The following is a 26,182-nucleotide window of genomic DNA, read 5'->3' as shown; positions in this document are numbered from 1 at the left end:
TTGACTACGGAAACGCCCTCTTGATTGGAGCCTCTGTCAAGGACTTGGCTCAATGTCAAGTCATACAAAATGACGCAGTCAGGCTAGTCAAAAGTCTTAAGAGAAGTGACCATGTAACCAGTGATAGAATATCCCTGCACTGGCTCAGAGTGGAGGAGAGAATAAAGTTTAAATCTGTGTCACTGGTGCACAGATGCCTTTACGGTAAAGCCCCCAGCTACCTAAAGAATAATTTAGTGCCGTTTGCTCCTCATCGACAGCTTCGGTCGGTAGGGAAGAGCCTTCTGTCTGTTCCCAAATTTAAACTGAAATCTGGTATAGGAAGATCTTTTGTGGTGTTGGCAGCTCAGCTGTGGAACAATCTACCAGACTCACTGAGAACAGAAAACTGCCATTTCGCATTTAGAAAACGTCTCAAGACCCATCTATTCAGATAAGCAATGGAGTTCTCAGCTCCCTTGTGCAACCTGTTTAGTATTGATGTGGTGAGTTCCTTCTCATGCAATAAGTGTTTGTCTTGTCCAAGTGCCCTGATGCCCGCGGGCTACCGAGGCTATATGACATAGAATACATACATACATACAATGACAGGGCCTGGGCATCCCAAAATGGAGGACGCTCAGAGCACCAGTCAATTCAGCACGGAGCTGCCACCAGTCCGTACCCTGCTCTGTGGGCCACCCACAGGTGCCCAAAAACATACACTAGGGGCACAGGGTTGTACCCCCACCCATGAGTGCCATAAGGGTATCCCATGGGTCTGTACACCAAACCAAAAGAGAGAGCTGCACCGCCAGGAGTCCCACATGAACTCCTGCGTGGAAAACACTACATGACACATGATAAAAAGCAGTAAAGGACAAGGATATGGAGGCCCTGTCCCTCCGATGCATTTCCAGCATCACAGATACGATCACTGGGCTTGAGACCAAGGACAAGTCTTGCAGTCCTGTTCTGGATTAATTGTAAAGATTGAAGAGTAGAGGCAGAAAGATTTTGAAAGTGGCTGTTGCAATAGTCCAGTCTAGAGAGGACCAGAGCTCTGGAGACAGTGAGCTTCTGGGGGAAAGTGCGAAACGAAAAATACCTCTGAGGAGGTGCAGCTGATAGTTTGACTTCTTTGAGATGTCAGAGATATAAGAGAGCAAAGACCCCAGTTGGACCTGAGAGGATCAGTTGGTGAGAAAGGAGGTCAACCAGGACATGGCCTGATCAGTAATTCCAAGGTTGTCGCAGAGGCAATTGAGCAGGATGGCATGGTTGACTGTGTCAAAAGCAGAAGATAGATCGAGGAGAGTGAGGACAGAAGGGAGATTAAAGATGTGAGAGCAAGTCTTCATGGGTGTTCAGGAGAGCAGTTTCTGTGCTTCTGGCAGCTCTGAAGCCATACTGGTGGTCATGGAAGCAAACAACAGATTCAGTATGTAGATTAAGCTGGCAGATGGCCAGCTTTTACAAGTATTTGCCCAGTAAAGGAGTGATGGAGAGCGGGCAATAGTTAGACAGAGTGTCATGATCTCTGCTTCCAAAAGGTCAGGGTTTTCCCAACTCCCTTGGAAGCAGATCCATAACCCAGGTTCCGAGTGCCAACCAGTCCCAATTGGGACCTTTTGGACCCAGTCCTGGCGCCAGTGGCACCAGGCTCATAAATATGCCCAGTCCCAGCGCTGGAAGCGCCGGGCTCATAATGCTTGGGTGGACTTACCTGCAGCAGACCATGCTGCTTACTTGCCTGCCAGTTGAGCCTCTGATCCTCTTCTGTTTGGAACTACTTTTCCTGTTGGGTGGGGCAGGAGCCACTCCCTAGGTTCAGAACACTGGAACTCTTCTGGAAAGCAGGAACTCTTTTCTTACCTAGGCGTGGCTGTGGAAGGAGACACCTAAGCACTACAGGAGGCTATTTAAACCACACCCGATGGATGAATCTTGCTTTGCGTTATTCTGCATCCTCTGCAGCAGAACGCTCATCGTGTCTTCTGCATCTGATCCTGGGCCTAAGGAAAAAGGCTTACCATCCTGAATCCAGTCTTCAGCAACACCTATAAAGACAAGAAAGAACAGGTTAGCATTACGGTCTTCAGTGACAGCGCTTCACTTACCTGGTCCATCGGCTGTCACCAATGCCTCGCGCTGCATTCCGGCATCTGAAAGACAAAGGCTTACCTACTCTTCGTGCGCTCCGGAGGTCTTCGCACTGCATTCCGGCATCTGAAAGACAAAAGCTTACCAGCTCTTTGCACGCTCCGGAGGCCTTCGGCGCTGCATCCCGCATCTGAAAGACAAAACAAGGTGCGTTTAAAGACATTGGAGAACTTTAATACTCACGTGCCATTACTCCTTTCCACATCTAACCCAGTGGGTATTCCGGCACCCTGCAGCCGCTCCGAACTTGTACCTGCAAAATAAAAAGACAGTTAGAGCGCATCGTGAAGCAGGCAACAAGCGCTTACTTACGTGCTTCCAGGCGCTTCCATTCATCACACGGGCTCCATCTTCAACTCACTTCAGCCCGTCATCCGCCATCGCCGGAACCCTGCAAAAACAAGAGACATCATTACTAAAGACTTTTAAAGACATTAGAATTACTCAAAACTTACCGTTCGTGCAGTAAACGACGGACAGCAGTCCTCTGAAGTCAAGAGGCCTGCTCCCCTTATCCAGTGAAGAAACTGGTTACAGCACCCTGCCCCGAGGCAGTTGGAGAGCACGGCGTTCACTTACCTAAGGTGAGAGCGTTAACCTTTGGGGTTCTACAGGAGAAGAGAAAGGGAAGCAGAGAGAGACATTCAATAACCCAGTTCATTAATCCCATATTTTCTATCTGCAGACATCTTACCCTTCGAGTCAGACATACAGTGCACAGAGGTCCAGCCCAAAGAGCCAGCCGTGTGTTACACATCACCTTTGAAGATACGGTATACGCCCAGTCAAGACCGGCGCCTCTGCGGGAATCAGGTGAGCGTTACAGAACGCAGCAAAGCCTGCCGCAAAACTCCCGTCCAGGCGCTATGGAAACCTCGGATACCGACCAGCTAGCCCAGTTACTTGGGGAACTAAGGGCAGAAGTGCATGCAGCCCGTCAGGAAACGAACGCTCTAAGAAGGCAATTGATTATTTCCAAGGAGCGAACAGATGATCTCGCTAGACAATTGCTACAGTCACAAGCCGGACAGACCCCGTTACCCGCATCTGGGGGAAATCTTCCTTCTACATCCTCTATGAATCCAGTGCAGATCAACCTACCTGGGAATGTACCTCTGGCTCCGCCCGAACGATTTTCTGGTGACCCAAAGAGGTTTGCAGTATTTATCAATCAGTGCCGGTTGCATTTCTTATGCCGGCCAGCAGCCTTTCCAACTGATCAAGCTAAAGTAGCTTTCGTGCTTTCGTACCTTAGTGGCAATGCGGCAGACTGGTCGATCCCTCTAGTAAATCAAGATGATCCGGTCCTCCATGATTTTCAAGCTTTTCAGCTCAGTATGGAAAAACTGTTCGCAAGACATTCACAGGGGCAGGCCTTGGACAATGAGCTTCTTTCGTTGCGACAAGGTAATCAAGACCTTTTGGCTTATATTGCGTCTTTCAACAGACTGATAGTGGAAACTCAATGGCCTGAGGACAAAAGGATTACGCTGTTTTATAGAGGTCTACGTGGAGAGCTCAAAGATGTGTTAGCCCAAGTAGTGAATCCCCCACAAGATTGTTCGGACTATATAGACTTAGTCGTTCAAATAGATCACAGACTGCAGAACAGGAAGGCCGCTCGTTCCAAGTTTGATGCTCGAGTATTTTCCAAACCGCCAACTCCTTCCAAAGGAGTAGACTCCGGGGAACCCATGCAAATAGGGGGCCTGAAAGGTCCTCTAACACAAAAGGAGCGGGAAAGGAGAAAACAGTTGCAATTATGCCTCTATAGCGGAAACTCAGGGCACTTTCTTCGAGACTGTCCGGTGAAACCTGCCAAGAAGGCAGTAGGAGCTGCAGTTACCAAAGTTACAAACTCTGAGCAGGGAAACGACCTCGCCCGACAAGAATAGAGGTCCTCTTGCCGAGCGTGAAAACCAGTTCCGTGACCTCGCATTTCGTGATACCTATGGTCCTCATTAGCCCTGATAATCCGGATCGATTACATGCAATTGAAGCTTACGTCGACAGCGGTGCCATCGGCAATTATGTGGATCATGAAATGGTTTTGAGGATGAATCTAACTCTTTGTCCCAAGGCTGTAAAGGACGTCATTACTACGGTGGATGGAACGGAGATAGCCTCCGGACCAGTAACGCATACCACTCAAGAAGTGACGCTAGTAAGTCAAGATGGACACCATGAGAAGATCGTGTTCGATGTGATCAAGGCTCCTCAGTTTCAGATTATTCTAGGAATACCTTGGTTAGAGAAACACAATCCTCTGATCGATTGGCGAGCAAGAACGGTCCAGTTTCCAGAATGTGTCTCTACTTGTCACCCTCCACCTGGTGTTGCACTGGCAGCAATTTCTTCAGAGACTCCCCAGTTACCTCCCGAATACCTAGAATTCCAAGACGTTTTCCGTAAGGACCAGGCTAACTCTCTACCTCCTCATAGGTCTTATGACTGCCAGATAGACCTGATACCTGGATCTACTCCTCCTTGTAGTGGAATTTATGCCCTCACCGAGCCTGAGAACCTTCACCTTCGACAATACCTGGATCAATACCTGGCAAATGGGTTTATTCGTCCTTCCAAGTCCCCTGCTTCTTCAGCTTTGTTCTTCGTTCCAAAAAAGGAAGGAGACCTTAGAACTTGTATAGATTATCGCTCCCTGAACCAGATCACCGTCAAGAATAGATATCCATTACCTTTGATCCCTGAACTCCTGGACCAAGTCAGAAAAGCATGCATATATACAAAGCTGGATCTTAGAGGAGCCTACCACTTGGTACGAGTAAAAGAGGGCGATGAATGGAAGACGGCCTTCCGCACCAAATATGGGCTATTTGAATATCAGGTCATGCCCTTCGGACTTTGCAATGCCCCGGCCGCCTTTCTATATTTTATGAACGATGTCCTCAGAGAGCTCATAGATGTGTGTGTTGTTGTTTACATTGACGACATCCTCGTTTATTCTTCATCGGAATCTGAACATCGGAAACACGTGAAAATGGTCCTCGAAAGATTGCGTCAACACAAACTTTTCGCTAAGTTGGAAAAATGTGTTTTCAACGTGACTGAAGTTGAATTCTTGGGATTCATATTATCACCTGGCGGAGTGCGTATGGATTCAAAGAAGGTCGATGCAGTTCTCAAATGGCCATCACCATCCTCCGTAAAAGGTGTGCAAAGCATGTTAGGCTTCGCTAACTTTTACCGCAGGTTTATCCCCGAATTTTCTCGAATTGTCCAGCCCATCACTGCCTTGTTAAAGAAAAACAAACGTTTTGAATGGTCTACCGAGGCGGAACAAGCTTTCCAGGATTTGAAGACTAAATTTATCTCTGCACCAATCTTAAAACACCCTCGCCCCGAACTCCCCTACATCGTGGAAACTGATGCTTCAAGCCTTGCCATGGGGGCAGTTCTATCACAAAAGGACCCGGTAACCAATCAGTTGCATCCCGTGGCATTTTGGTCCCGCAAATTCTCGCCTCCTGAAATCAATTACACGATTACTGACAAGGAACTTCTGGCTATCAAGTCTGCCTTTAAGGCTTGGCGGCATTATCTGCTGGGGGCCCGACACACCGTTACTGTGATTACGGATCACCGAAACCTGCAATATTTGAAAACCGCAAAAGCCCAATCCTCTAGACAACTCCGTTGGGCATTATTCTTTGCCGAGTTTGACTTCATAATTACCTATCGACCTGGTACAAAAAACGGTAAAGCTGATGCCCTTTCTCGGATGGGAGTGGAAGAACACTTGATCAACCCTAAACCTGTACCAATCATTCCTGAACAAAGAATTCTGGGTGTAATCGCCACACAATCCATAGAGGAAGTTAAGGATGAAGCCAGGCAACTTGTAACTCCAGCAGACATACAGAATTGGCATCTGCAGGGAAAGGACTTTGCAGTAAAGGACAACTTATTGTATTTCCATGAACGATTATACCTGCCCAGCACAGATTTACAGAAAAAAGTAATCTCTTGTTATCACAATTCTTTAATGGAAGGACATCCCGGTATGGCCAAGACCTCAGAAAAGATCAAGCGCTACTTCTGGTGGCCGTCTTGGAAAAAAGATATCAGAGACTTTATAATGTCCTGTGGAGTATGCGCCCAAAACAAGAGTCAAAAGGAAAGACCAGCAGGCCTCTTACGCCCTATTGACATCCCACCTCGCCCTTGGCATACGCTTTCTATGGACTTCATCACCGATCTACCTCCATGCTCCGGATATAATACGATTCTAGTAATCGTGGACTTATTCTCCAAGATGGCGCATTTCATTCCGCTCAAAGGCTTGCCAACAGCAGCAACTCTGGCCCGAGAATTTCTCGAAAACATCGTCCGACTGCACGGTTTTCCTTCGGTTCTAATTTCGGATCGAGGTAGTCAATTTATTTCTCATTTTTGGCGAAGTTGCTGTCGGTCGGCTCAAATTGATGTGAGACTATCGACCAGTCACCACCCTCAGACCGACGGACAAACCGAGAGGACCAATCAAACTCTGGAACAGTATTTACGCTGCATGCTGCAACAAACTGAAAAAACTTGGAAAGACATCCTTTGGATAGCCGAATATGCCTACAATAACTCTGTCCATTCGGGAACTGGGAAAACCCCGTTTTTTCTTTTATACGGCAGTCACCCTCGAACCTCGGAGTTGGATCCCTTCCAAGATCTTGAAACACCAGCAGTAGACTACCTGCATTCTACAATCACCCAAGCCTTTAAGGAAGCTGTTTCTCACCTTCAAAGGGCGAAAGAACAATACAAGAAAGGAGCAGATCAACATCGGAAGGAAGCCCCTCAATATCAAGTAGGGGATCAAGTCTGATCAAGTCTGGTTATCCACCAAATATCTACCTCTAAAAGGGCCACGCACATTCAACCCAAGGTACCTTGGTCCCTACTCCATCACTACCATAGTAAACCCAGTAGTGGTCAAGTTGGACTTGCCCCCGCACATGAAGCATCCGGTCTTCCACGTCTCTCTATTAAAACCCGTGCAACCTCAAACCCGACTAACTAAATCTCCAAAACCCATCCTAGTTGATGGAGAACTCGAGTTTGAAGTCAAAAGCATTCTGGACTCCAAGATCTCCAAATCTAAACTATTTTACCTAATTGACTGGAAAGGCTACGGCCCCCAAGAGAGATCCTGGGAACCTGCTGAATATGTCCACGCTCCTCGCCTAATCAAAAGATTTCACCGAACATTTCCTGACAAGCCAAAACCCCCGGAGAAGCCCGGTTTGGGAGGGGCCTTGAGGGGGGGTACTGTCATGATCTCTGCTTCCAAAAGGTCAGGGTTTTCCCAACTCCCTTGGAAGCAGATCCATAACCCAGGTTCCGAGTGCCAACCAGTCCCAATTGGGACCTTTTGGACCCAGTCCTGGCGCCAGTGGCACCAGGCTCATAAATATGCCCAGTCCCAGCGCTGGAAGCACCGGGCTCATAATGCTTGGGTGGACTTACCTGCAGCAGACCATGCTGCTTACTTGCCTGCCAGTTGAGCCTCTGATCCTCTTCTGTTTGGAACTACTTTTCCTGTTGGGTGGGGCAGGAGCCACTCCCTAGGTTCAGAACACTGGAACTCTTCTGGAAAGCAGGAACTCTTTTCTTACCTAGGCGTGGCTGTGGAAGGAGACACCTAAGCACTACAGGAGGCTATTTAAACCACACCCGATGGATGAATCTTGCTTTGCGTTATTCTGCATCCTCTGCAGCAGAACGCTCATCGTGTCTTCTGCATCTGATCCTGGGCCTAAGGAAAAAGGCTTACCATCCTGAATCCAGTCTTCAGCAACACCTATAAAGACCAGAAAGAACAGGTTAGCATTACGGTCTTCAGTGACAGCGCTTCACTTACCTGGTCCATCGGCTGTCACCAACGCCTCGCGCTGCATTCCGGCATCTGAAAGACAAAGGCTTACCTACTCTTCGTGCGCTCCGGAGGTCTTCGCACTGCATTCCGGCATCTGAAAGACAAAAGCTTACCAGCTCTTCGCACGCTCCGGAGGCCTTCGGCGCTGCATCCCGCATCTGAAAGACAAAACAAGGTGCGTTTAAAGACATTGGAGAACTTTAATACTCACGTGCCATTACTCCTTTCCACATCTAACCCAGTGGGTATTCCGGCACCCTGCAGCCGCTCCGAACTTGTACCTGCAAAATAAAAAGACAGTTAGAGCGCATCGTGAAGCAGGCAACAAGCGCTTACTTACGTGCTTCCAGGCGCTTCCATTCATCACACGGGCTCCATCTTCAACTCACTTCAGCCCGTCATCCGCCATCGCCGGAACCCTGCAAAAACAAGAGACATCATTACTAAAGACTTTTAAAGACATTAGAATTACTCGAAACTTACCGTTCGTGCAGTAAACGACGGACAGCAGTCCTCTGAAGTCAAGAGGCCTGCTCCCCTTATCCAGTGAAGAAACTGGTTACAGCACCCTGCCCCGAGGCAGATGGAGAGCACGGCGTTCACTTACCTAAGGTGAGAGCGTTAACCTTTGGGGTTCTACAGGAGAAGAGAAAGGGAAGAAGAGAGAGACATTCAATAACCCAGTTCATTAATCCCATATTTTCTATCTGCAGACATCTTACCCTTCGAGTCAGACATACAGTGCACAGAGATCCAGCCCAAAGAGCCAGCCGTGTGTTACACATCACCTTTGAAGATACGGTATACGCCCAGTCAAGACCGGCGCCTCTACGGGAATCAGGTGAGCGTTACACAGAGAGGAAGGATCGGCCGAGGGCTTCTTTAGAAGGGGGTGCACAAGAGAGTGCTTGAGGGGGAGGGGTTAGTTCCAGTGGCAAAGGAGTGATTGCAGAAATCGGGCAAGGCTGGAGCAAGGGTGTTGATGTGGTCCTTGATGGTTCTGAATGAGATGAGCAGGGTAGAACCTGCTTTGATGATACTTTCATAGATCAGACTTGTCTAGAAACATTGTCAGGGGTGAACAAGGGAAAGGAGGAGAGACGGCCTCAGACAGGCCAGGAGTGGTAGAAGAGGAGGAAGCGAGGGATGTCCTCAGTTTTAGTAGTGAAAAGAGAGGCCAAAGGCCATGCAGAGAGCCTGAGAGGGAACAGGAGAGGTAGAGACTGCATCAGGAATGGTCAGATCCTTGCAGATTTTTAAAAGTTCGGCCGAGTTGTAAGCTGCTGCAGAGATTCAGGCTTGGATGTAGTCTCTCTTCTTAGAGTGGACAGATAGTCTGTACTGTCTTTGGAGCAGGCAGCAGGCCAGTTTGTCCAATACCCTCCACTTCCTCTGCACTGCTCTACACTTGCATTTAAGGGCAGCGAAGTCAGAATCGTACCAATAGTTGCATTTGGATTTGGGCTTCAAGCGGATCCTCATGACGGGGGCAAGGATATCCAGAGCGTTAGAGACAGAGAGATGAAAGTTAGGGAGGGCTGTGTCCGGATGTGAGTCAGCCAAAGGTGCAGGTGGAGGATAGAAAGTAGCAGCAAAAGCCTCAACTGACACACGCTTCATGGGTCAGATGACCGAGAAGGTGGGTGGCAGTGCTGGAGTCAGTTTTACCTGCGGGGAAGAGAGAGAGAGAGGTGGGAAGAAAGGAGAATGGGATCACTCCAAGAGAGAGGAGTGGTAAGAGGGTTAGAGAAGGGGATGGCTAAGGAGATCAGAACATCAAGGGTGTGCCCTGCAGAGTGAGACGGGCCAGACGGAAGAATAGAGAGGGAGAGATAATCCCAGAAGTTGCAAAAGAGTCCTGAAGAAGTGCTGGTAGAATCCAGACGGATGTTCAAATCTCTGAGGAGGGGAAGTTGAGAGGTGGAGTCAAGGCTTGAGGAGGAGAGGTCAGCCCCCTCAGAGAGGAAGATGGCGGCCTGGCCAGACGACCTGTAGATAGTGGCCACAGTGAGAGAGAGGCCAGGAGATATAGAGAGCCTGCAGACCAGGCATTCAAAGGAGGAGTAGTGCTGCATTGGAATGAAAGAAGCAGGGATCCACTCTGGGAAAATCAAGGCTGCACCCCCACTGGGACGGTTGGTTCAGAGTTTGGAGAGGATCTTGTAGCCATCGGGAAGGAGAGTGTTGAAACGTGTGACAGAGCTGGCCGTGAACCAAGTCTCGGGGAGACCGAGTGCATCCAAATCAAGCTCTAGCAGGAGATGTCAGATGTCAGAGGAGTGTTTGACAGCTGAACAAGATTTGAGAGTAGCGACGTGGAGCAGGTTGACACATTTAAAGGACGTCCGGGAAGGGGTACAGGCCAGAGGTACACCCTACGGAAGTGTTGGAGGTGCCTGAGGATGGGCAGAGGAGGAAGGAAGAGAAGGCAGGGTAGTCAGAGAGGGAGTAGAGAGTCCCAGAGGGGTGGAAGAGGAGGGAGGCAACAGGGTGGCCAGAGAAGCAGCAGGGGGTACCGAAGAAATGGCAGAGGAAGGAGGCGGCAGAGGAGCTAGAGAGGGGTAAGAAGGCATAGCAGGAGAGGAAGTTGTTAAGGCGCTGGAAGCATCTATCAAAGAGGGGGAGATTGGCCTGAGGACCCTGGACCAAGATGGTGCCATTTAAGTAGACATTAATAATGGTCTTAGTGGAGTGGAAGGGGGCCAGGAGGGCCTCCCACCAGGTGCCACCATTAATGGGAGAAGAGGAAAAAGGAGAAAGAACAGAGACCTTATGGGGGGTCCGCAGGCCTGGAGAGGGAACGACAAAGAGTATGTCATTAAGGGTCTAACTGGAGCAATCACTAGCATAGGTATCAGCGATAGGGAGGCCTGGGTTGGAGACCGGGATGTCCCTTTTGAGCTTCTTCCTTCCAGACTTAGTGAGAGGGATAGGATAGTCGATAGAAAAGCAGTTAGAAAACATAGGTGAGACAGATAGCACCATAGGTGATGCATTGAGGAAACCGGGGCGGGGGGGTAGGTAGAGGGGAGCCCATGCAGTGGAGGGGGGAGACAAGGTCGCGCAGGGGGGGGCAGACAGGAGGGAGGCACAGGGGAGACATGAAAGGGAGGGGGCACAACAGAGAACAAAAATCATCTAACTATAACTCGTATATTGACTATTATGCGGTGAATACAGTATCATTATATGTTTGAAATCCATATTGTACACCCCAGAAGTAACATACTGTGGGGATCTGGTTTAGAACTCTGACTTGGAGGCTTCTGAGCTGACTTATCTCTGTAATTAATAGAAAAATACATGCAAGCTTCTTGAAATAGAGGCACAATTAGAGACAAGGGTGGTCGGCATACAGACATATAGTCATAAGGGAGGGGGAATTGGGGTCCTCTCTGCTGCACTATCCACCTCAGGATTGTAACTGGCTCTGGATATCTCCCTGGTAGGCCTCCCACTTCCTACTGAGAGGGGTTCCCATCCCAACTTGACAAGAACAGGTGATCATTGGCCTTGTCACATCCCCCTGTAAGAAATCACCTGTGATGGCTTTGCCCCAACATGCCTGCCAATGTTCATGTAAGCACACATGTGAAGGGGGAAACGTGGGCAAGGCAGGCTATGCACACTGTTATAGCAAACAAAGACATAGCAGAAAGATTTCCATTCACTGCTGGATGGAAGCCTTTTAGCTATGTCTGTGCTCAGTGTAATATTTTTCAAACCCTAACTTGCACAGGGTTTTCTACATTAAAGCGTATTTTACTGGGTATATGGGCTTTATTTAATAACTCTTTTCTCAAATGATAGTGTGTTCTGAGTGTTGTTATGGTATATGATTTTTATTGTTGTTAACGATTTTAAGATGGGTGTTTCTGCAATTGCTCTTTTGACTCTGTCCAATGTTTCTTGCATTGTTCAATCCATTTGAATGTGTATCCTTTCCGCTGGACCTTTCTCATGCACACAATTTTAGTGGGGAAATCACATACAAATGTGCTATAGTATTTTGCAATACCCAAGGATTTCAATTGTTCTTTATTACTTGGTCTTCGCTAGATTTTCCTCTGCCTCTATTCCATTGGTGGAGACTGTACTTCCTATAAGGTATAATTTTTTTCATTTTAATGCACACTTTTATTGTTTGAGATGGAATGGGCTCTTTAGAAGGCCCTTCAAAACCTTGTTCAGAGTACTGTTGTGTTGCTCCAAGTACTTACCTTGTATGTGGATACTGTTCTGAAAGTATTTCACTTCTGGTACCCTTTATAGTGTCCTTGTCATTATTCTTTTGAACACTGAGTCAACTGAACACAGGTCAAAAGGCATACCAGTGTACTGTGACGAATCTTCGGATGTTGTCCCTTCTCCCCTAGAGGGAGACCTTTCTCATGGGGCCAGAGTGGGGCATCCACAGTGCGGTGGTCACGGGGGTGGATCACATGGGAGATGGAGCCCTTTATGGGATGAGGGGTGACTATCCCCAGAGTGCGTGGTATACCGTATATGGGCCCACCTCTCCTGCTCCCACAGAATCATACCCCTTAGATACACTGCGAATCACGATCCACATATACTTTTGTGTAGTGAATCCAGCTAACACAATGCATAAAGAAAGCTTCAGGAAAATCAGACTCTCCAGGCTTTTACCTTCAACTCTAGCTAAATAGTGGTGAGCGGTCTACTCCTCTGTGTTGTCACATGGGTGCAACAAGTAATAAAATAGCCAAGGGAAACCAAAGCAGAGAGAGAGATCCTCTGGACAAGTGCTGTCGGGGAAGCCAACCCGGCAATCGTGAAGCAGAGAGCAGAGACGCTGTCTACCGAACAGGCAGAGAGAGAGAGGGCATAACCCCAGACCTGGGTACTACAAGACTCACTTCCTGAGTAGACCCCGGGGCTTCCCACAGTGTTCACAGCAACCCAGAACCGAAAGGAGACCACGAGAAGGACGCTGAACGCCGCTGACAGGCGACCAACACGAAAACGAACCTCAATGCTACCAGAGCCTCGAGAAGGAGTCCTGTGGCCCAGAAGACATGAAGCAAAAGCAAAGGTATGCGGTCAGATGGGAAGGGACAGGAGGTCCAGGGAAGGCACAAGAAGCATGGAGAGAACATAGTGAGAGGGTTAGAATGCCTGGAAATTGGAGAGTACCATGGGCTGACACTGTGAGAGCAATACAGACAGAAAGAGGATCAGATACCCTACTTAACAGTAAATCAATGGCAAGAGAAAGGTTAGCTTGTCAGGAGAGTTCTATGTCCTTTTGCCAAAATTATTTTTTTGAAGTAATTTGTACCGACAAAATAGCTACGAAAAAACTTGTGTTCTTTTTCTTTTTTCATTTTGGGGGGTCCCCCCTCAAACCTACCCTTCCCTATGCTATTACCCAAACCCCCCACTCCCCTTTTAGCCTCTTACACACACCCCTATATATTTCAATGTGTTTTTTGTAGTAATTTTGTCTGCAAAAATTACTTTGAAAAAAATAATGTGGGAAAACCAACGCGATACCCGCAGGAGAGTGAACCAAGCTATCCAAGAGGAGAATTGTGAGTCTGGGACTCGCACCCACATATAAAATAGAGATTGAGAGGGTCCCAGATCCTAAAAGGAAAGGACATAAATACAACAGAAACACTGCATTGGCAGGAGAGTGAATCAAGCTGTCAAAGAACTGTATTGCAAGTCTGGACTTGCACCCACATTTGAAAGAGAAAATCAGAGGGTCAAGGACCCTGAGAGAGAAGGAAATACTAAGAAGGACCATACTTGGTAGCAGAGTAAACCAAATTGGTTGCAACCAATACTGTCTGGGACCCGCACCCATATTAAAAAACCAGGTGTAAAGTGAACTTTGTCCTTTCTCATTAGTCAGCTTCTGGGCTTGCGAAGTGGAATTAGCCAGGGGAAGGAGTAATTCCTGGATATTGGAATACCTCACCTGTGAAAGAGGACATTTCATTTGATACCGTCACTGACATTTAGAACTTTTCCTTTGATGAAGGAGTTTCATCAGCACCTTTTTGAGACAAAGTATCCTTGCACTTTAGATTTATATTATTAGTGTTAGGGTCAGAAGTAGGGTTTTGGGGAACGACGTCCACTGACGTTTTATGTTGGCATCCTGACAGTTTACTAGTTTCCTTTGAGGCAGGGAAACCCCTCTTAGCACTGATGGACAGGGAGACATTTTTCCAAACCCTCAATTTACTTTAACAAACGTTTATAATGACCATGTCGCCACCATGTCAGACCTTTTATTCTGCACCCTTACGGTACACAATTGTGCCAAACGATCACAAAGGCAAAGGCTGTGAGATGTCTAGACTGGGGTAGATCTCAACCTGATGATGATGGGTGCTGGCAGTTTGGAGAATTCTTTGGCTCCTTGCATTGACATTTTTTCTGCATTATTTCTGTTTGATTGAGTATGCGGGAGGTTATTACATACTAGTTCTTGATTTAACCTGCTCCGGTCTATACCCATTCACATCTTGCTGCTGAAGTTTCTTGTTCCTTCTTGTTCTCCCAATGGGACTTGACCCTCCCGTCTCTCCAACAGTTTCTATAATACCTTCTTTTTGAAGATTCCCAGTAGATTTCACAGTTTCTTCCAAAACTATAAAGTGAACTGGCCTCAATTTTAGTTTCACTACTACTGCTTTTTCTCTAAATATATTTCTTGAATGCCGCTACTTACAGTGTAAACACCTTTTCGTTTTTCTCCAAAATGCCCTGCATGGTGTTTCTTGAGTTCTATGTCTTTCCCCCATTTTCCGAAGTTTGCATGTCAAAAAGATGTTTTTTTGGATGATTTCATCAGGCCCTCAGAAAACGAGAAAGGTAGATTGCCACTGTTTTTAAAAAGAAATTCAGGGCGGGTGGGGTCACAGCGGTCTTTCTAAATCGATCTTTTTCAGTTTTGATTTTTAAAAAAAAGGTCTTTTGACCTAATACTGTTAGGTACTAGGACATTGGTAGATGCTTGTCGATGCACTCCTCTTAGCTTCTTCACTGGGCTTGTGTCGTCCTTTAAGGCAGACGGCCCAAAGCTGAGGAGAGTGTTGCAGGCACCGGCCTTGTCCTTGGTTTGGTTCAGAGACTCTCTGGCACTTGCCATCTAGGAATATTGCTGCATGGCATAGTAGGACACACTGTATGCTGGCTGGGTACCAGTTCTTGAGCTGCTGGAGGGTCCCTTGGATTCGGTATCCCCCTCTGTTCCCTGGGAGATGTTTAGGGGCGGGATCTTGCTTCCCTCTTGGAGGTCCTGTCATTCCTCCACTGGCAGAAGATGTAAGGAAAACCTTACCTTCAGCTAGGGTGCTATGATGAGTTATTTTTGCTACTCCTTGCAAAGTCTTCCGATGATCTGCCCTCTTTTAAAGCCAATTGGACCATCTGTGTTAGGGAGCCAAATCTCGCATCTAGCCCATGTGTGTTAGTGAGCCATATCTCGCATCTAGCCCATGTATGTTAATGAGCCATATCTCACATCTAGCCCATCTGTGTTAGAGAGCAATATCTCGCATTTAGCCCATTTTTTCTAGTGGCCCAAATCTTGCACGGATTGACCGCGGGGCACAGGGAACACATCACCCCTGATTTCACCCCTGATTTTAGTTCAGATTTATGAACAGTTGTATTTAGATTAACATTATTTAAGGCATCAGGAGTTTCACAACAATATGCTTTATGCTCAGCTTGTAAATATTAAGCATGCACAAGATAATGTTCAATAGTAGTTTCCCTACTTTTACACTCTGATGGTTTTAAGTAACGGCAACAAGCCATTAAAGACTTTGTAATTAATGTTTTCTCCTCATGATGATTATGAGACTACCATGTCTTTCTCTTCGAAGTCACCACATTCCCATGGCCGCCATCTCCTCCCATGTGATCCACCCTCAGAGTACTATTCCCAGGGTTAGGATCAGGTAGCGGCTGCCTTCCCCTGGCCGCACAGGAGGTGATTTTAGGCTAGGGATCAGTGATGACTCTGCAGGATTCATAACAACACTCAGGGGTTTGTGTCCTTTGGGGCGGTGGGTGGAGCAATGCAAATTGACAAAACTTGAAAATTTATGGAGCTGAACCGATGGGGCTGTGGGCAACACTGAAGCAGGAACAGAGTCAGGGCCTTTCAATTAAAATGGGGCCCGAGCCACGGGGCAGGGGGAAGAGATTTAGCAGCTGCCCCAATGTTGGCAGTGTTCGGGCACAGCAACACCTTCTTTAAAGTGGGACGTTAAATATAGCTGATCGTTGTGCAAGTTACAGGCTGCCATTGCTTGCTGGTGACATCAGGCTGTAACCCCAACCTCTCCCAGTATCAGGGCGACCAGATTTTGAAGAACAAAATCGGGTCAGGCCCCAAAGGACTAGCACCCCAACCCATTCAAACACCCCCTTTACACTCTTCTCACTCAGTAGGAAATAAATACAATTTCCAGCACTTTCCTTGCACATAAACTGCTTATTCGGCTGCAACACTAAGCATGTTAAAAACAAAAAAGCTATAATTGTTATTATGGTATCAGTGGTTTCTCCGACAGTAATTTGAATTATATAGGGGTTGATTGATTGATTGATATTTTATTTATATCGCGCTCGTACACAAGTGTTTCAGAGCGCGACCAGACAAGGGAGGGTAAACAAGGGAGAACAAAAACAACGATTTTAATAGGCTGAGTGAATTTGAGAACGCACAAATGCATGGGAGAGTGAGAGGGGAAAAGTGCATGGGAGGGGGGAAGAAGTGGAAAGTGCGGAGCAAAGGAGAAAAACAGATAAATAATAATAAACAAATAAAATACAACAAACAGTGGTAGTGCAGCCAGCAAGTGGCAAGTGCTGAGTTTAAAGCAGCAGACCGGGTACGCCTGATAAGTGCAGGAAGAAAGGGTGGGGATAGACTGTATGGGTACAGATACAGACCCCAGTGCAAGGGGTTGCCCAGTGGCAGTGCGGGAGGGTGGCAGGGTGAGCAGGTACCCGTGCCCGGAAGACAAAGGGTAGGCTAGGTGCATGAGGCCGAGAGAGAACAGATCAGTAGGGGAGAGGGGGTGCGAAGGCAGAAGCAAAGAAGAAGGTCTTGGGGTGCTTCCGGAACCAGAGATGGTTTTCCACAAGTTTCAGAGTGGCAGGCAGGCTATTCCAAAGGGACTCTCCAGCCGAAGACAGAGATCTACCCCCAGCTAGTTTCTTTGAAAAATGACTCACCCTGATGGAGTTAGAGGTAGAGGAGCGAAGAGCTCGAGAGGGGAGGTATTTGTGGAGGGATAGCCGAAGGTATTTTGGACCCAGGCTCCAGAAAGCATTGTGGACAATGCAGAGGGTTTTTTTCTGTGTTTGGTACTGTACTGTGCGCTCTCAGTGAGAAAAAATTACGAAACTTTTTTCCCTAGTATTTTGAGTCCATGTTATTGTATTTGTATTCTCACGAATTGTAGTATTATTTCATATAATCATTACAGTCAGGTCTTCCATTCAGTAAGTTGGTTCATGAATTGTATTATTAATCCATACAATCATTGCAGTTAAGTTATTACTTTCAGTGAATTGATAAACTCTCAACAGGTGTTTTATTATCTGTGGTTCATCAGGAGAAATACTGTTATGAATCTTCAAGTCCTTATATGATGATTGGAAGGTTTTATTTCTCCAGATACTTTTCAATTCTTGATGAATATAGGTTTTTAGATTGGGTGCCTGCTAGGGCTAGTCTTTTTTAATTAGAGTGTGCTGGAGAAGGTCCGATTGGCTTGCGAACAGCGGATCCTGGTGCTGTTCGCAAGGCAATCGGACCTTGCCTTGCCTTATCTCAAAACCTATACTCATCAAGAATTGAAAAGTATCTGGAGAAATAAAACAAAATAACAAAAGAAAATTCAGGATGGGGGACAGAGGGGGACAGCGGGTCTAATTCGGTGTCGGTTCCTTCAAAACCGGGATGTCTGGTCGCCCTACCCAGTATCGGGCAACATTATCACTTCATTGCCTTTTTGCGCCAGTTTTCTCTGCATAACGGCTCTTTAGCACCTTGTTGACAAACAGCTTTTTTGTGACCATTTAGTGAATCAGCTCCCCTCTGGCTGCCACTCCCATGATAATCAGCAGCTTTTAACAACTCGCTGCTTTCCGATCTGTTCATTGCTGGTCATTGGGACGGATTTTCGTAGATCCAGCAAAAAATGGCTCCCCGGATCTCGGATCGGGGAACGTGTGCCGGGTGGACTGAAGTCGAGTCATTTAGCCACTAGACTACTGAAATGTCTGGTCCGATCATTTCCGAATAGTCCTGTCAGGATTTTACTAATTTGCTTGCAACATTATAGGAAACGTGCCTCCTGTAATAATTGATTGAACCATCCCCTGAAATGTAAACCTTTATTTATGGGGGGCTGCGGGGGTGTTCTCCCTCCCCCTAACTTAGAACCCCTGACCGCCCAAACGCCTCCCTCCGCCTCCCTGTCCCCGCCTGGTGGGATTCCACAGTTGATCATTTCCATTTCCAGCACTGTAGACTCTATCCATTATAATGTAGGCCCCCGGGGTGTCTGTGAATGTTTGTTTAAACATGGAAGTTGAAGAGGTGTGTATGTAAGTGGCATAGGGCCTGGTAGGCGGTTGAGTCAGCCATATTATGTGTTCATGGCGGATTGCCAGAATGGTGTATTTTATGGCCAAAGGATTCTATGGGCCCGGTGCAAGAACCCAAAACGCACATCCGCAATTGGGGCGTGGTGGAATATTGATAGGGAAAACGACATTAGATCCCGAGGATCTGCCTGGATAATGATGGGGTGACACTGTGGGGTGTCCATGCGGCCTGTATCGTATCATGATGCTTTGTTCGTATGTGCACTAAGATTATAATGTGGAAGGGCATAATGCTGGGTGAAATGCTGCACCGAGGCACAGCAGGTAAACATTGCATTTGCATCCATAAGTAACATAAATAGCTGTGGTAGTATAGGCATAACCTATGCCTGTAATGCCCTCCACAAAACCACTGAATCTAAAATTGAATGAAACCTCTACCTATATGGGTCCATATAACATAAGGTCTTTTTTTGCATTATCGTAGACCGGCCTGGTGTTTTACAAAGAGACATAATTGACCAGATCCATGAAAGGATGGCGCTCACCCTGCAGTGCTACATTCAGCAAAGACATCCCCTTCCAGAGGGCAGGTAAGTTATAAAGACCACAGCAATCAAGATCTGGCGTCGGACTGACAAACTGTGCATATCCCTGGGTCTGATTGAATAACATTGGTAACCACAAGAAGACTTTTTTTAAAAAAAAGGGAAGAATATTCACGAAATTGAAAAGAGGAAAACGGCTCAAGGATCATATGTATTTATGTATTTATCTTCTTATAATGCGCTGGAACCCGCAGGCATCTGGGCGCAAAAAGATTTGCTAGAAGCAACAGTTCAGGAAAAGAGAAAGATGTATTCTATTTAAACAAGATTGTTTTCAGATGTTTCCTAAAAACGACAATAGCAACACTGGCAGAACAGCTAATAGGTATTCGGGAGTTGGTGTAAACCTGGTTATGGAGAGCATTGAGAGAGAGGCAAGACATCTAGGTGGTGGTTATAGAAAGCATCACTTTGGGAGCAGCTTTGTGGAGCTAGCTGCACTGGCCCAGGTCATGGGAAACCACTCTGTGTGTGTGTGTGTTACATGAAGCTTGTAGCATCACAAGTTATGGCTATAAAGAGAGGAACTATGAGCAATAGGAGCAAGCACTAGTACCTAACAAGGACTATATACAGAGAGCATCATTACTTTGGGGAAAGAAGCACATAAACTTTCAGTAAGGAAACCACATGATGGGTCTCTCATCCCAGTACTGATGCTCCATTTGCATTTGGGGTTGCTCAGGGCAACAAAACTCTTGAAATTTAGTGATGAACATCTTAACTCGGCGTCCCCCCATTGATGACTCCTGTAAACTAATGATGTGTTCACACAGAAATCGCAGCAGTGAGCGCTCAACCCACTGAGTTATCCTGCCAGCCTCTAACTTTGTTTATCATTGTGAATATCATCTGTTACGTATGTGCTCATTAGTTAAGATGATCATCGCTTCCCATATCAGCTGAATTTCAATTTTGTTGTGTTAAATCTGATCACCTTAACTGTCCCTTAACTAATGTTTTTTCTGTGAATTTCAAAGGTTTTGTTATACCATAGTTTATTCAAAGTCACTATACATGGCCTTTGGCCCTGCCCCCAGTACCTTATTCACCTATAGGTTTCTTTAGGGCCCACTAGCCATGACCTTCTGCCACAGCCACTTTTGTTATTTTTTTAATTCTTTTCCCATCCCGGCAGTAGCTGTAAAATGTCCTTTTTTTTATAATTATTTTCTATGCCTGCGCTTATGCCATTCCTGGGTTATCCCCAGGTATAACCGGGGTTATACAAAAACTCTACTCTTCCCATGGTCCCCTCACTGCCCTCAGGTGCTTTTTCCCTCCCTAGCCTTCTCCCGATACCCCATCACTCTTTGTTTCCTGTGACGCACTTTCCTTTTCGCTCGCGTCTTTTGTTGTAGCCGCAGTTATAACCACGGTTATCCCCTGGAAAAACGCAGGTTATGCAAAAATGTTGGAACTGTAACTCTGTCCCCTGACAACCCTCAACTCTGCAATTTCACATGGGATCCTCTTCCCTCCTACCCGCCGCTAGCCTGCCATTTCAGCCTTTTTCATCCACAAGATGACTTTCTTTGCTAACGGAAGTTATAACCACGGTTATCTCTCACATCAAGCTAAAATAAGAGGACGCGTTTTCATATGAAAAGCCTTGCTGATGCATTATGGGACATAATTTTGGGTGAAGGGGGCAGCCCCTTCTCTGTCAAATATTTTAACAAGTTTATTCATACATAGTCCAAATCCGTCCAGTGGTTTTTGCTTTGCGCTGCACATAAATGTGGTCTTTTTCTCTAGGGCAAATGAATGGGAGTAGGCCGAAAACAGCAGGTTTTTTGCTTTCTTAATAGCTTTTTAATTTCTTAACAAATCTTTGCCAAAATGTCCATTCTGGGGGTTGGGAGTTAGAGGGGTGCAACACATTTTTTGTTTATAAAATATCAGCCAGATCTGTCCTGCAAGTAAAGAGTTATTAACAATTCAATGTTCAGGTTTCCTACAGAACTTGCTATACACCTTAACTAAAGTGCGGCAACCGCTGCACTATAATATATTACACGGTCCGCGGTAGCGGCGTGTAGTTATGGTTAAGTTGCTAAACCCATAGAAAGACCACTTTTTGGGCGGCTTATAACTTTGCTCCCCGTGGACGAATCATCACCAAATTTTACAAAAGGATATGGCCTGCTCTAAATTATTTTGCAAAGTTTGGTGAGGTTTCGTCCAGGGGGGGCAAACTTATAGGGGAGTCCCAATTATTTTTTTTCAATAGAATGAATGGAGAAAAACGTTGCTCATGCCTACAGACCAAACCGCTGGACGGATGTTCACCAAATTTGCAGCAGGAGCGGAGGCTTGGTCCCGAAAGCATGCTTTTGTAAATTTGGTGGAAATCTGTCCAGTGTTTTTTAAAACGAACAAAAAGTAAGTCCAAAAGATTTAGTGATATCTGGGTCCGGTCCGCTGACTCATTTCCCTGTTCGGTCCGTGGACCGGACTCTGATTGGTTCAGAAGGCAACGTGATATCCGCGGACATCGGACGCGCCCACTGATTGGCTGGTGAAAAGCATGAAGTGCGTCAGATTTTTGGAAACGCCTGCCATCTTGGATTCCCGGACTTTGGCTGCTGTCCGCGGACATCGCGGTAAAAACATATTTAAAAACACAACATTGCTCTTGTCAAACTTATCAAATAATCTCTGGGGAGGTGAGGGTGATAAGGATGTGATGGGATATGGCTGCAAGAGGCAAAACAAATGGGGGGGAATTCATAGAATTCAGCGCACAAGTGGCGCACGCGGCTGGCGCACAGTGTGCGTGTGCAAATCCCTGCGCCAGCCGCGTGCGCTAAAATCCATTTCCGCGCACAGCGTATTCATGGATTCCAGCCACCAAAACCAGCCGTGGCGCACAGTGGCGCAGCGACCCTGCAGCAGCGCCAGTTACGCCCCCAAGAACGCCTCTCGCGCAGGGAAAAGCCATCAATATACCCAATCCAGCACAAAGGCCTGCGCTAACCCTGGACCAGCACAGCAAGCGGGCTACGTGTATCACTGGGGTGCGCGGGAAGTACCTCACGCGATTGGCCCCGTGCGAGCAGGGTACGCGTATTTCAGGGGTGCGTGGGAAGTTCCACACGCGATTTCATCATGGTACGTGTATTTCAGGGGTGCGCGGGAATTTCCACACGCGATTGGGCCCGTGCGAGCAGGGTACGCGTATCTCAGGGGTGCGGGGGAAGTTCCACACGCGATTCCATCAGGGTATGTGTATTTCGGGGTGTGCGTGAAGTTCCACACGCGATATCAGCAGGGTACGTGTATTTCAGGGTGCAGGGGAAGTTTCACACGCAAAATCAGCAGGGTACGTGTATTTCGGGGTGCGGGGGAAGTTTCACACGCGAAATCAGCAGGGTACGTGTATTCCGGGGTGCGCGTGAAGTTCCACACTCGAAATCAGCAGGGTACGTGTATTCCGGGGTGCGCCTGAAGTTCCACACGCGAAATCAGCAGGGTACGTGTATTCCGGCGTGCGCGGGAAGTTCCACACGCGAAATCAGCAGGGTACGTGTATTCCAGGGGTGCGCGGGAAGTTCCACACGCGATTCCATCAGGGTACGTGTATTTCAGGGTGCAGGGGAAGTTACGCACGCGATTTCAGCAGGGTACGTGTATTCCAGGGGTGCGCGGGAAGTTCCACACGCGATTCCATCAGGGTACGTGTATTTCAGGGTGCAGGGGAAGTTACACACGCGATTTCAGCAGGGTACGTGTATTTCAGGGGTGCGCAGGAATTTCCACACGCGATTGGGCCCGTGCGAGCAGGGTACGCGTATCTTAGGGGTGCGCGGGAAGTTCCACACGCGATTCCATCAGGGTACGTGTATTCCGGGGTGCGCGTGAAGTTCCACACGCGATATCAGCAGGGTACGTGTATTTCAGGGTGCAGGGGAAGTTACACACGCGAAATCAGCAGGGTACGTGTATTCCAGGGGTGCGCGGGAAGTTCCACACGTGAATTGCACGTGTGGGCCCTCCCAGGTGTTCCCTCTACACCCTCCACGGCCCCTGCAGGTGGCCCACACCACAGGGGCCTACCCTGCACATGTCCTGCAGGCACCCCATCCACCATGGCCATGCCCCCCAGCAAACCCACATGTCAACTTGCACTACTGCCCACCAACGCATGTCCCCTGCACCCCCAGCCACCAGGGGCACCCTCCACAGGCCCCCACCCATGTCTCCCACCACCCCCACCCCCCAGCACTGTGGGGCACCTGCCAGCAGGCCCCCACCCATGTCCAACTCATGTTCCCCACCACCCCCACCCACCAGCACTGTGGGGCACCTGCCAGCAGGCCCCCACCCATGTCCAACTCATGTACCCCACCACCCCCACCCCCCAGCACTGTGTGGCACCTGCCAGCAGGCCCCCACCCATGTCCAACTCATGTTCCCCACCACCCCCATCACTGTGGGGCACCTGCCAGCAGGCCCCCACCCATGTCCAACTCATGTACCCCACCACCCCCACCCCCCAGCACTGTGGGGCACCTGCCAGCAGGCCCCCACCCATGTGCAACTCATGTACCCCAGCCAACATGTCATCACAATCTAGATCCCTGGTCCCTATGGTCAGCCTCCAAATGCAAAACACCCACCCGAGTATTGCATCCACCCACTCATAATTTGCAATTACATCACAGAACACCAATTGCAAGTTCCGAAACAAACACATTTCCCTCACATACACCCAATGGGTGTCAGTGAATCTCAAAACACATATCATGAAATGCATGAAACCAATGAGATACCACACATTGAAGTTCACCAAAAATAATATGTATTAAAGGAAACATCAATAGAATAAAAAATGAAGAAACAGAAACGTGAATGTAAAAAAATGAAAAGAAGCATGTCCGTCAAAAAAAGCAAAACCAAAAATAAAAATCCAAAGTAATGTCCAAAGTCAATGTCCACAAAACAAAATCCAATGGGAAATAAAAAAGAAAGCCATTGCTCCATGGTTAAAAATAGAAAAAAAAATACAATCCAACTGTCAACTATATACATGGGAACAATCCAGGGTCCATTATCCCAACAAAATAAAGGAAACCTATCTAACTACACTAATAAAATAAACTATATACAAAAATGTGGCCAATGTCCGAAAGGTCCAAATAAAATAAAAACAAAAATGAAACCTAACACTACCTAGAAACTATGTACAAGGGCAGCGGGCAAGTTTCACGGCTCACTTGTGGATGTTCCGGGCCAGGGCATCATCAAACTCCTCCTCAATGTCCCGGAGGCGGTCCTCCTCCATGGCCCCGAGGGTCCGCAGGGCCGTCGACGTCTCCACCTCCAAACCCCTGCGGATTGCCTTGAGGCACTCGGCCCGCCTCAGGGCCCTCCGCATGGAGTTCTCCGCCCTGACCATTGTGAGCCGTGCCTCTTCCGCCCGCTGCCACTCCGCATCTATGGCGTGGCCCAACCGCTGCCACATGGAAGACACTCTCTGTCCTGGGTCCTCCTGCCCTCCGGCCGATGCCTGCCACTCTGATGTCGAAGGCCCCGAGCCTTCATGGCTCCCACCACGTTGCTGCTGCTGCTGTGCCTCTGCCCGTGCACTGCCTCCTGCTGCCTGCACATCCTCCGCCGGCTGGGGTGCTGTCGTAGATGTGGCCACCCCTGCTGGACGTCCGACTCCCGACTGTGGCAGGGATGCCTCCTCCACCAGCCTGGCCGCACCGTCAGAGGCAGCTCCACAGGGCACCCAGGTGACTGATGGGTGGGAAGATGGCACAGAGGACGACTGGCGCGTAGGGGGTCCAGTTGAGGAGGGGGTCGGAGCAAGCCCCATCAGACGGAGGAATCCGGCCTGGGTGACCTGTCCCAGCAGGCTGACGTGGTCAACGAGCCATTCGAGATGACGTGCAGTCTCTCCATGAAAAGACTGCAGGTCACCTCGCATGGCCCGTTGACGCAACGCCACACCAGCCAGGACAGGCTCAACCCGGACCTGGATAGCCACGTCCGCAGGCAGAGGAAGGCCAGTTGACGTGAGCTCATCCCCTGCCTGAAAACGGGTTGCTGGTGCAAGATGATGCAGGGACAGGATCGGGGACAGGATTGGACACAGGCACCTCCGCGGCGGCCTGGGCTGCCTCCTGTCCCTGGTCCTGCACTGCACCACTAGCACCAGTGGGATACCCACCTCCAGACCCCGTCTCTGGTGCTTGCACGGCCTCCTCCTCCACCAAACCCCCCACCAACCTGGATGACTCCGTGCCATCTTCCCCTGTTGGGCCCTGTGGGGTCCCAGCTGCCCCTTCTGCTGCCGAGGAGTCCAACTCCAACCTCCGCCTCTTGGACCTCCCCCCGGCAGCTGCAGGCTGGGACGCGGCACCGGACTCCTCACTCCTCGACGAGATGACAACCTGGGAGCGGAGCCGGGCCTTGCGTCTCCGGCTGGCGGTGGGATCCCCGCCGCTGTGCTCCACAGCACCTTCTCCGCCCTCTTCATCAGTTGACGCTGCAGACAGGGAGAAACAAAACACTGTTAGGCGATCCTCTGCACACCAGGCCACGACACATCAGAACACTGCTCACATTCCCCCAACATCTCCTCCCAAGTTTCGAGGCTCAAGTGATTCGGTGAAACCACAGAACCAAAAACTCCGTACCAATGTACGGGCTCGATTGCAACCCTTTCTGCATTGGCAACTGCCTTGGAGAACGTATAGCAGAAAGGGCGGCCTTACGTCTTCACGCCGGTCACGTGATACGCTATGGCGTTCCCCATGTGATCTTGGTGGACGTCACATGATCCAGAGAAGTCACATGACCCAGGGGCGAACAGTATAAAGGTCTGAGAGACAGAACGCTCATTGCTTCTCAGCTGGCTTCGGACACTGTTTGGCGTTACAACTTGCTCCTTGTTACCTTGATCTCGGAACTCTATCTCGGACTCCCT

General features: G+C 48.3%; 1 protein-coding gene across 2 annotated transcripts in view; it reads left to right on the top strand.

Annotated features, from left to right (window-relative positions):
* Window positions 1–26,182, top strand: part of NR1I3 (nuclear receptor subfamily 1 group I member 3) — a 994,139-nt gene that overhangs the window by 634,489 nt on the left and 333,468 nt on the right. For both annotated transcript variants that reach the window (XM_069604681.1, XM_069604680.1), the window contains exon 8: window positions 19,125–19,230. In XM_069604681.1, the coding sequence (XP_069460782.1) occupies window positions 19,125–19,230 (106 nt within the window). The remainder of the gene's footprint in view (window positions 1–19,124; window positions 19,231–26,182) is intronic.

The sequence above is a fragment of the Ambystoma mexicanum genome, chromosome 1p (genome assembly GCF_040938575.1).
Source record: "Ambystoma mexicanum isolate Mex_15411 chromosome 1p, UKY_AmexF1_1, whole genome shotgun sequence".
NCBI classification, from domain to species: Eukaryota; Metazoa; Chordata; class Amphibia; order Caudata; family Ambystomatidae; genus Ambystoma; species Ambystoma mexicanum.
This window is presented reverse-complemented; position numbering and strand designations above follow the sequence as displayed.